The sequence below is a fragment of the Bison bison genome, unplaced genomic scaffold, assembly GCF_000754665.1.
Source record: "Bison bison bison isolate TAMUID 2011002044 unplaced genomic scaffold, Bison_UMD1.0 scf7180017861528, whole genome shotgun sequence".
NCBI classification, from domain to species: Eukaryota; Metazoa; Chordata; class Mammalia; order Artiodactyla; family Bovidae; genus Bison; species Bison bison.
In genome coordinates, this window is record NW_011492100.1 from 112,155 (window position 1) to 123,582 (window position 11,428).

Here is an 11,428-nt window from a genome sequence, read left to right on the forward strand (position 1 = left end):
AGTGGGAGAGTGGGGAGAGATCTCGTGGGGCTGAGACTAGAGGAGACCACCGCGGGGTGGGGTGGGGGGTGATGAGGGTCCCCAGTGGATGGAGGAGTGAGCAGAAGAGGTAAGAGCAGGGGAGTCTCGGAGGCAGAGAAAGGGAAAGTGAAAAAGAGGCGGGTGGCTGGGACTCAGAGAGCAAATGGGGAAAGAGGAAGAGCAGAGAGCCAAGAGGGCAGCCAGAGGGCAGGAGATGAAGAGTTGGAGGGGAGACCCAAGGCAACAACGGAGCCAGGGCTGCAGGGGTGGGAGGGCGGGGGCAGGCCTGGGGACAGTCAGACTCAACAGAAAGCGTTGAGTCTGGCCTTGTCACGAACCACCTGCAGTTGGAAACAGCTTTCCTAGTTAGCTACAACTGGAACTTCCCTGAGCAATCCACAGCCGTGTAACTCATCCTCTTATCTCTGATTCTCCGGGAATCAGAGATCCAGTTATTTCAACAGCAGGGACTTTTGACCTCTTACAAAAGAGCCAAGGCTTAAAAGAAGTGATGGGGTCACAGCTGTTAGCTTGGGGGGATCAGGGAAAGGATAGAAAGTGACATCCCCTGAGTCAGGCTAGGTTCTGAGGAGGATATTGCTGGGAGGTCTACTTTAGGGCCTGCTTCCCCGGTGGCTCAGTGGTAAAGAATTCGCCTGCAATACAAGAGTGTCAGGGGATGCAGGTTTGATCCCTGGGTCAGGAAGATCCCCCTGGAGGAGGGCATGGCAACCCACTCCTGTATTCTTGCCTGGAGAATCCCATGGACAGAGGAGCCTGGCAGGCTCCAGTCCATGGGGTCACAAAGAGTCAGACACGACTGAGCACTCATGCACGTACTGCTTTGGGACAGCGGGCCATCAGGCTGCCCCTGCAGTGGGGAAGGCCTCCCCAGGGCACACCAGGGTGTGGGTGGGGGGAGACGAGGCCATTTCACAGAGAGGAGCGGCAGGGGCCACAGTCAAGTCTGAGTTGAGATCATATGGTGGCCCCAGCTGCTCAGAAAGACGAAAGGACACCATCAGAAAACCCAGCATGGGACCCAGTTGCCCTAGACTTTGCCTCCGCTTCTAATCCACACCCAAACACTTAGATGGGTTCCCTAGTTTGGAAAACAACCCCTTAGTAAGTCAGCCCTTTCTGTTTCCAAAGTAAAAATGTGCTCCTTCTCTCCCCAGCAGGACACAGAGCTGATCCCAGGCGCTGCCCAGGGACAGAACGGCTTTTCTGGAATGACCTCAGAATCATTCAGGTCCAGGGATGGGGACAGAAGTGGTCACGTCCTTGGCAGGGCCCAGGTGATCCCAGAAAACAGCAGGGCCTTTGTGGCCGAGGCCGCAGTAGCCCACGGAGGGAGGGATGAGATTCAGCTGAATGACTGGAGAGGCCAGGCAGCGGGGCGCCTGGAGGGCAGGTCCCGCAGACTCTGGACCCGCTGCTCTTCCAACCTGGGGCTTGGCACTCCCAACCCAGACTCTCAGCTCCCTGTCCCCCTGTGGCCCCCAAGGGTGGAGGGCAAGTCACTGGGGCCTTTCTGGGAGTCGGAGATGGCTGGGGGACTGGACTTCTGCTTTCTCCATCCGAGGGACAGCAGGCGTAACTGCTCTTCCTCCTCGCGGCTAACCACTTTCTCAGGGACTCTGAACCAGACGAAAAAAAAAAGACATAAACAAGAAGCAGTGACCGATGAACAGTCTGCTGGGAACAGGTCGGTGACCCTAACTTTCCAGCTGAGGTTTCCCTTCTCTCCCTGTTACCCGCACCCCCACCTGGATCCCAGGAGCAACGGAGAAAACAAAGGCGGGGGCACAGTGAAAGCGGGAAAGCCCTCCAGCTGTGGTTGCCCTTGGTATCTGTTTACTGAAAAAATCCAACACAAACATCCCCGACACATCCACCCACTTCAGCTTCCTGTGATGCTGCTGTCGGCTGTCTCCATGGATACCACCAGTTGAATCCCACCACCCACACAAAGCATGACAGTGTGTGGACCCTCAAGTCAAGGGCACAGGTCCGCAGGACCCTTTCAGCCCCACCCTGTCCATGACATTCAGCTACACAGCCAAGGGCGCCTGACCCCACCAGAGCCCTAAACGCAGCAGCCCAGTCCTACTCACTAGCCTCCAGCCAATACCCATCATCTGTAGAATTCTTGGTCACTTTTCCACCCCAAACTCCAGTGCCTTAGCAGCACACTCCACACACCCCGCCATGAATGAATGCTCTTAGTCTCATCTCTCCTCTTGCCACTCCAGGCCTCCCAACGTCTGCGTCTGGAGGAAAAGGTTAGGCAGTATTCCTCTGCAGCCGCAGCAGGCAATTCAGAGAAGTGAAACCTACACCCTGAGCTCCCGATCCCCTGCCAAGGCTTTACCCTTCTGCCCCAGTAAGCCACCACCCCACCCAGCACACCTCAAAACCCAGCCAGACAGAGCTATTGACACAAAGAGAGCCCTGGGGGCACCGGGAGAGTCTGGACACGTGGGGGAGTCAGCCGTGCCTCACCCGACGGCGGGCGGGCACTTGGCAGAAAAGAGAGAAAGACAGGAGGGAATCCTCATGTCCTAGACAGTCAAAACCCAGACAATCAACAAGGCACGCTGTGTGCCCTCTGGCTTCTGGGATACGGCCAAAAGGAGGGTGGGGTGTTCTTCCCAGTTTAACCAGCGCAGCGGGCTGATGGACAAGGAATTTGCAGGATCTTGAGCTTCTTTGATAACTATGCACTGATCCGATTCTCCCAAGAACAAAGAGGAAGTGTAAACTCTCCCCACGCTGAGGTCTGGGGAAACGTAAACCCTGGGTGCCAGGGGTCAAACTGGCTTAACGTCCTGAGACCGAGGGCAGCAAGATCAAGGGTGGCCCTGGGCCCAGGCCACCAGGGTTGGCTCAATTGTTCCAGAGCCCTCTCTCTCTCTCTCTCTCTCACGTACACACACACACGCACACACACGGATGCCTCAGCAAGTCCCACAGAGGGAGGCGCTGAGAGGGCCAAAAAGTGGGCGGGGTCGAACCATGAGTTAATCGACTTCCGGCTCACATCTGGTATAAAGGGAGGCAGCAGCCTGCAGTGGAGCAGAGCTACTTCTGGTTGAAGGGCAAAGAGCACCGTCCAGAGAGAGCCACACCTCCTTTTCAGTGGAGGAAGGGCTACCACCGTCAACACCCGCAGCGGCAGCAGGAACAAACCGCCCATCCCAAGGCACTGCGAAATTCAGGTAAGAGCAAAGCAAACCCTCTCCATCTCTGTACCTCCGGCTAAGGCAGATAGCTCCCGTCTGCAGAGTCCCTTCTGTCCGTGGTCCCCAGTGTTCCTCTTTCTTCCCTCGGCCCGGAGACCTGCAGCCCTGAGTTGACCCCCGTTACAGCGGTGATCACAGGGGAGCGGGGAAGATGGTCAGGACACCCCAACAATCCCACCACCCAGAAGCACGGGCCTCGCCTCTCTAGGACCCTCTCCATGGAAGACATTCCCCCCTTCCCAGCTCAAGAAAGGGGTTTTTCACGCCTGTTAACTTGAATAAAACAACAATTGTGAAAGCATTGTAAAAGAATTAGGAAGCATCGTGTAAATCACAGATGCTATTATAATTTAGCCTTTCAGCCTCCTGGAAGGGAAGGGAGATGCCACGGGGCTCCAGATTCCCACAGGTGAAAACACACTCAAGATTCCCCAGGGCTGAGACAGAGGGGGAAAGGCTCAGGATCTGAACCCACCGCGGTTTCTATCTTGCCCGCTTGTTCACGTTACATGCCAGCGACAAACATGGGAGCCTGGCCGTGGCTGGGCTGCCATCACCCCTACTTCCTCTCTGTCCTTTCAGAACTATCCACCTCATCCAATCTTTTCCCACTGGTTCCAGGATGCGGATGTCTCCGGTCTTTGCCTGCCTCGCCCTGGGCCTGGCCCTCATCTTTGGTGAAGGGTCTGCCTCCTACCAGCCCCAGTCTGCGGTGGCCAGCCTGGCCACAGACTTTGGAGTGAAGGTGTTTCAGCAGGTGGTGCGGGCCTCCAAGGACCGCAACGTGGTTTTCTCACCCTATGGGGTGGCCTCAGTCCTGGCCATGCTGCAGCTGACCACAGGAGGAGAAACCCGCCAGCAGATCCAAGAGGCAATGCAATTCAAGATTGAAGGTGAGAGACGACGGGGCAGAGAGGGAGGCGGGCACTTAGGGACTCTTCCCAGGACAGGGGTGTAGCTAACCAGAAGCAGAGGGAGGGCTGACCCCGGCTTAGTGAGCCAACCCCTGTCCTGCCAGCCCACAGGGATGGACCACTGCATCTCCTTCCCACCACATCTCATGTCACTTGGCTCTTGGCCAGTCACAAGGTACATGAGCCAGTGGACCTGGTGTAAAATGGCCCTGCCTCACTACTCCTGCACTTTGTGATCTTAACCCCTCTGAACCTCAGTTTTCTCATCTGCAAAAGGGGGACAGAGTATCTACCACATGGGGCTGTTGTAAGGATTAACTCCAAAATGATGCATGTGAAAGGCCTACCTAGCATAACTATTATTGTTATTAAAAGAAGAAGGTTAGGGTTTGTAACTTAAAAACAGATAAAAATGTTCTAAGCCAAAGCAAGGGTTAGGACCCGCGATTTTTGAGGAAAAGAGGGAGATGCAGGAGAGGTTAAGATTTGGAATAAAATCTCCCTTCAGAGACCCTTGGGGGAGCAGAAGAGTTCGTCCATGTGGGCAGGTTTGGGGGAAGTCGGCCCTGCTGGGAGCCCTGGGTTCAAGAGGAGCTTAATGTGTCTTTCCCTCCCTGTTTTGGCCCAGAGAAGGGCATGGCCCCTGCCTTCCACCGACTGTACAAGGAGCTCATGGGCCCGTGGAACAAGGATGAGATCAGCACAGCCGATGCCATCTTCGTGCAGCGGGACCTAGAGCTGGTCCATGGTTTCATGCCCAACTTCTTCAGGCTGTTCCGTACCACGGTCAAGCAGGTTGACTTCTCTGAAGTGGAGAGAGCCAGGTTCATCGTCAACGACTGGGTGAAAAGACACACAAAAGGTGAGCAGGCAGAGAAAGGCGGGCGGTCCCAGGGCCTGCAGAGACGGGGGTTCAAGTCTCAAGCGTCCTGAATCCTCCCTTCCAGCACCTTCTGCTCTGTGGACAGAAGGTCAAGTGCCTTAAGAATCAAAGCATCTTGTTTTTTCCATAATTAGACTTGCCCTCTGAACCACCTCTAAAGGCATCCCTAAAAAGTACTGTGAGATGTTATAAGAACAGTAATAACCCATGGCAGGAGGCAAACACAGCCCTTCAAGATTACAGCTTAGGGAACAAAGTAAGGGGAGACTTACATTTCCAGGTCTGATCCTAGACAGGATCCCAGGACCAAGGCAGTGTGGCGAGCTGGAAGGCTTTCTGAGACACTTAGGAAGATGGAACGGGTTGACAGCAGCTAGACTGGTTCACTAAACCTTACCCAGTCCATCTTCTGATGGGATCCCTTCTGACACATGTCCATTTGAGGACTGGGAGCTCAAGGGAACCCTCTAAAAAGATTAAAACAATATCCAGCCTCCTGATCACCTGGATTTCCCACAGGCATGATCAGCGACTTACTTGGTGAAGGGGCTGTGGACCAGCTGACACGCCTGGTCCTGGTAAATGCCCTCTACTTCAACGGCCAGTGGAAGATGCCCTTCCCAGAGTCAAACACCCACCACCGCCTCTTCCACAAGTCCGATGGCAGCACCATCTCTGTGCCCATGATGGCTCAGACCAACAAGTTCAACTACAGTAAGTGCAAGACTCTCCCTTCTCCAGGTCCCACAATGACTGAACCTCATCCCTGGGGTGGTCCACTCCAAGGGAGGAGAAACCCTAGAACACACCCCAGCTGCAACAAACACTCCCCAAGTAGGAGACACGGGGATTATCGGAGCAGCAGAAAGTAGCTGTATCTTGTGCAAGATGAAGCTGAAATCCAGAAATTACCTTAGGATCCCACTTGACCACTTGATACAGTCTCTCATCTTCATGTGGTTCTGGTGTGATAACCTGGGCTTCCCAGATCCCCCTGGGGAAGAGCTATGTGAAGGCTGAGATTCAGGAGGTGGGGATCGGAATGCATTAATAGCTGGAGACTGGGGAGAAGGGTGTGAAGGTAAAGAAGGCCAACCAGAGACAGAACGCCCAGAAGACACTGAACGGGCAGAAGAGAAGGCAAGTGGAAATAAAAACACTGAACAGGAGAGTGCTGGTGGTGGTGGTGGGTACATGGGGAGCCTCAAAAGCCAGGATGGAGAGCTGGCTTCCAGAGAGGATGGAGGGGCCGGAGGACTAGTGGGAAAGCCAGTGCTGGGCTAGAATCAACAGGAGCTGGAGTTATTGCCAATGCTCCGTCTTGATGTCTTTCCCAGCTGAGTTTACCACCCCCGACGGCCGTTACTACGACATCCTGGAATTGCCCTACCACGGGAACACTCTCAGCATGCTCATTGCTGCCCCCTATGAGAAAGAGGTGCCGCTCTCTGCCCTCACCAGCATTCTGGATGCTGAGCTCATCAGCCAGTGGAAAGGGAATATGACCAGACTGACCCGCCTCCTGGTTCTGCCCAAGTAAGCCATCCCTTGCTCTAGTCCCCTCTGCCTGCCCCCTGCCCCCTCCTCTGGCTCCCTGCTGTTGCCACACACGCACCCCCCACCCCACGTGGAGTTTCCCAAACCTCCTGACGTTTTCAGGGCAGCGAGCTGCTGCGTGGGTGCGGATGGGGCACACTCTGGCCTGGGTTTGATTAAGATTCCGCTCATCTTCCCTCTTGCGGTGGAGGACAGCGGGGGTGGGGGTAGGGGGCAGCTTTTCGAGACCATGCCACGTCCACCACCCCCTGAATACCCAGCAAAAGCTAGCCAGAGGAAGAGCCGGAGAGATGATGGGAGGTGGGGGGCTGGGGAATGCATCGGTCCTCACCCTTTTATGAACACCCCTCACTCCCACTCCATCTCTTCAAGTCGACATCCACACAATGGAGACAAAAAGAATCACTTGTGCAGGTGAAACAAGCCTGAACTCTAGCTTCTAGCTGGCTTGCCATGAAGCAGATTTTAAAAATTCTTCTGCAGAAGTGAAGAGGGTGCTGGAGGCTGAGGCTAGGTCCATCTCAGAATCGTGGGGAAGCCTCCCACTATGCCGACCCCACATTTCCAGATGCCATAATGCCAGGGCTTAGGGAAAGAGGACAATTTAGTTGGTTAGCACGCCCTCTCTCTCTCTCAAAGAACGGAGGTAATTAGTCGTGCCCTGGTGGGAGGCAGAGCGAGCTCCCCAGAGCCTCGCTGCTGGAGTCCTCTTTGAGCTCAACTCTCAGAAACACAAGCTACAGACCAGATTTCTGTTCAGCTAGCCTTTGCAGGGGAATTTGCCCTTCCCCACTCCCACCCCAGTCAGACTGAACACAATTGTGCTGCAACCACTGCCTCATTTGAGGAAAGTAATTAGACACAGGTTTGAGGGGGTGGGGAGCTTGCAGAAGAAATGTTCATTAGTATCAGAATCTTCCCAGCAAGAAGAGAGACCTTGCCAACAGACCTGAAAGAAAAACAAGCCTCCCACCTCTGCGTTCACATCAGTCCCCCTCCTGCTGGTCTCTGTGTGTGTAGGGGGCAGGGACACCCGGTAAGGCTAGAGGTGGCCTGAGCTGGAGCCATGTCCTGCTGCTGTGTGTAGGTTCTCCCTGGAGACCGAAATCGACCTCAGGAGGCCGCTGGAGAACTTGGGAATGACCGACATGTTTAGGCCGAGCCAGGCGGACTTCTCCAGTTTTTCAGGTAAGAGGTTTCCCTTTCCTTTTCTTCCCCTGGTGGACAGTGGGGTCTCCCGAGGACAGAGGAGCTTCCCCCCTCACCCCCGAGGACCAAGGCTAACGCGCTCTGGGGTCCACCTCCATTTCAGATCGAGAGTTTCTGTACGTGTCGCAGGCGCTGCAGAAAGTGAAGATTGAGGTGAATGAGAGCGGCACGCTGGCGTCCTCCTCCACAGGTGAGTCAGGCTCAGGTGAGGCCTGGCGAGTCTCAGCCCCAGGCTTCCATGAGGGGCCATGATCAGGTACCCACACCCGGGGTGCACTGGAAAGACCCCACTGCTGCTGCTGTTAAGTCGCTTCAGTCGTGTCCAACTCTGTGCGACCCCATAGACGGCAGCCCACCAGGCTCCGCCCTCCCTGGGACTCTCCAGGCAAGACCACTGGAGTGGGTTGCCATTGCCTTTTCCAATGCATGAAAGTGAAAAGTGAAAGTGAAGTCGCTCAGTTGTTTCTGACTCTCAGCAACCCCATGGTCTGCAGCCTACCAGGCTCTTCCGTCCATGGGATTTTCCAGGCAATTCCATGGGATTTTCCTGGTAGAACAGGGCTTCCTGTGTGGAGAGCATTACCATTACCTGATCCCACTAGAAAATGGGCCTGCTTTCCCCAGGACCCCTTTCCCTCCCCACTGGCTCTGAAGTCCCCCTGAATGGGAGGTCCTGGCTTGCTCTCAGAGTGGCCAGTCGACTTAAAGGCGCTTGCCTCCGAAATGCTTGAAAGAGTTTAGATAAACCCACCTTTGAGTGAGTGGGCTTTCCTTGTGGTTCAGCTGGTAAAGAATCCGCCCGCAATGCAGGAGGCCTGGGTTTGATCCCTGGGTTGGGAAGATCCCCTGAAGAAGGAAAAGGCTACCCACTCCAGTATTCTGGCCCGGAGAATTCCATGGATTGTATAGTCCACGGGGTTGCAAAGAGTCAGACATGACTGAGCGACTTTCACTTTCAGTACTCCAGTGAGTAGCTGCTAGATCTCTACCCAACTGCCTTAGAGGACATCCTAACACTTCTGGCTTCACATTACGGGCTCAGTAGTCGTGGCACATGAGCTCAGTTGCTCCGCGGCTTGTGGAATGCTCCCGGACCAGGGAGCAAACCCATGTTCCCTGCATTGGCGAGCAGATTCTTACGCACTATGCCACCAGGGACGTCCCTGCTATGATTATTTGGCTTCCCAGGTGGCACTGTGGTAAAGAACCCGCCTGCCAATGCAGGAGACGCAAGTTCAATCCCTGGATTGGGAAGATCCCCTGGAGTAGAAAATGGCAACCCACTTCAGTCTTCTTGCCTGGAAAATCCCATGGAAACAGAAGCCTGCTGGGCTACAGCCCACGGGGTCACAAAGAGTCGGATATGACTGAGCACACACCACCAGGAAACAACGGAGCCTCCCAAACCACCCCCCAACCCCCAGCGCTGGTGTTACTGGCTCACTTGTGATCGATGCAGGCGCCAGCACCCACGCCTTCTGCTCTAAGATTCTGTCCTGTCTCTTCCAGCCCTTGTAGTCTCAGCCCGAATGGCCCCCGAGGAGATCATCATGGACAGACCCTTCCTCTTCGTGGTGCGGCACAACCCCACAGGTGAGCGGGGACCTGAGAGACCCCGCCACTCTCGGCGCCCCCTCCCCATTCTCCTGGACTCGGGTACCATCCAGGCAGGTGTAGACGCCCCCACTTCCCCCAAGAGGACTCCAGGCAGTGAATCACGGCTGTGTTCCCCTTCCACTTCTTGGAGGGGAGTGCTCTTTCTCCAGACAGGGTGCTCGTCTGTCCCTCAGTTCCAGCTTAGTCACTAGAGCAGCTGTGCCTCTGAACACTCACTCTTGTCCCCATTATCTCAGTTCATCCATAAACACCGAGCTGGGTGAGCTGTCCCCCGCCTCCCCCCACTTCTCATCTCCTGTGATGCTTCCGTCCTCAGGAACTGTCCTGTTCATGGGCCAAGTGATGGAACCCTGACCATGGGGAAGGCAGCCCTCATCTGGGACAGAATGGAGATGTCCAAGAGGAAGAAAGTCCGGAGCAAAGAATTTTTATTAATTCATTTTTCTGGAAAAAGAGAAGATGTTTATTTATTTATTTTTCCATGGTAAATTCTTTTGAATCTGCCTCTTAGACCTAACTTTGGGCTCTCTCAGGAGGGGCAAAGAGGACCTTTGAGTTAAACCCTCCAATGGAGACCCTGGGAAAGACTGGGAGGCATAACACCCAGCCGGCCTCCCAACTGGACTGTAGGACTCCCAGGACTGCTGGCCCAGCTGCTTCTGCCCATCGTTCTGCCTGGTTGGGTTTTGGGTCCTGGATCCTACCGAGGCCCTGGTAGGATGGCACCACAAGGCCTACATGAAGGAGCTTTTGTGTGTTCACTAGAAATGTGTGTTCCGGTCACGTTGCTGTCACTCTTGCACTGTCTGCCACTGCTGAGAAGGCTGGCAGCAGGCCCGAGAAGGCCAAGGCGAGAAACACCCTTTCATGCCAAGGTCCATCTGTCCCCAGCTCCGAGGTTTGAGACCCACCCAGGGCTGGCTGCTCCCTCCCCAGGAAACAGTGTGTATATATTATTTTAGAGTGTAGATGACTTGTTTACTCAGAGAAGCAGGTTTCTGCTTCCCACAAACTTTATGTTGCAGAAACGCAAGGAGAGACAAGGTGTGTGCCTGGTTCTTTGGCTCCCATCTCCTGGTGGGGAGGGTGAGATGCCAGGGGTGTGCCTGAATATTTATCACATCCTTGTCCTTGTGTGCTTGGGAGAGAGAAAGGTCTACTGAGAAAACAGATTATTTAGCCTTGTTCACTGTGTTCCCTTTGGGGGGTCTGTGTCGCCGCATCTCAGGAGAGGCCTCTTGACTGTCCCTCCCCTCCACCAGGTGGCAAGCCTCCCGGGGCCCACACTGCCACCTGGCGGAGGCCCAGCGCCCCCGCGCCTCTCCTTTCCTCGATTTTCCACCCGATGGAGCCGCGTCCCTGGCAGGACCATCCAACTTCGGCTCACTTTTAGGGACCGAAAGGATGTGGTGGGTGAAGGGAGACGGAGTGGTTTCAAAATTTTCCAGTATATTTAGGAGCGGGAGTGCGAGGGGCTCCACGACCTAGCAGGACAGAACTTTCCCCAATTACAGGCTGACTCACAGCCGCACTGGTGACTCATTTCAATGTGTCATTTCCGGCTGCTGTGTGTGAGCGGTGGACGCGTGAGAGAGAGAGAGAGAGAGAGAATGAGAGAGACGGCGAGCTCGGGCTCAATTACCTCCGGCAGATAATCTTTCTGAAAGCCAGCTAGCTGAGGGGGTAGAGAGAGAGGACCGATTTACTGAAGAATTGCACAGAGATGCCGAATGAATGTAACCTAATAGAACCCTAATCACCCCGCTGTGCCCTTCAGCGAAAACTCTCCCTTCTTTGTGTGTATGTTTTGTTTTGTTTTTCTTTTTTCTTGATGCACTGGACAGTGACAGCCACACTCAGTACCCCCACGTGTGGGGTCCATGGCTCTTGAAATTGCTTTTTCACTTTTGATATAGAAGCAAGTAAAAAAAAATGTTTTTTAAAAATTAATAATAAATAAATAAAAAGAATATTCCAAAATA

General features: G+C 54.5%; 1 protein-coding gene across 1 annotated transcript; it reads left to right on the top strand.

Moving 5' to 3' along the window:
* The first annotated feature begins 3,079 nt into the window (after positions 1 to 3,079).
* SERPINE1 (serpin peptidase inhibitor, clade E (nexin, plasminogen activator inhibitor type 1), member 1) lies at positions 3,080 to 11,428 on the top strand. Its single transcript, XM_010832592.1, has 9 exons — positions 3,080 to 3,242; positions 3,888 to 4,159; positions 4,809 to 5,042; positions 5,583 to 5,777; positions 6,401 to 6,599; positions 7,708 to 7,808; positions 7,933 to 8,019; positions 9,339 to 9,422; positions 9,763 to 11,428. Exons 2-9 carry the CDS (start codon positions 3,889 to 3,891, stop codon positions 9,798 to 9,800), a joined length of 1,209 nt encoding a protein of 402 aa, XP_010830894.1. The 5' UTR covers positions 3,080 to 3,242; position 3,888; the 3' UTR covers positions 9,801 to 11,428.

Excerpts from the sequence above, each read along its gene's own strand:
- SERPINE1 (XM_010832592.1), top strand. The coding sequence starts at position 3,889 with ATGCGGATGTCTCCGGTCTTTGCCTGCCTCGCCCTGGGCCTGGCCCTC. Across the intron at positions 4,160-4,808 it reads AATGCAATTCAAGATTGAAG|AGAAGGGCATGGCCCCTGCC; the intron begins GTGAGAGACGAC and ends GTTTTGGCCCAG. Across the intron at positions 5,778-6,400 it reads GACCAACAAGTTCAACTACA|CTGAGTTTACCACCCCCGAC; the intron begins GTAAGTGCAAGA and ends TGTCTTTCCCAG.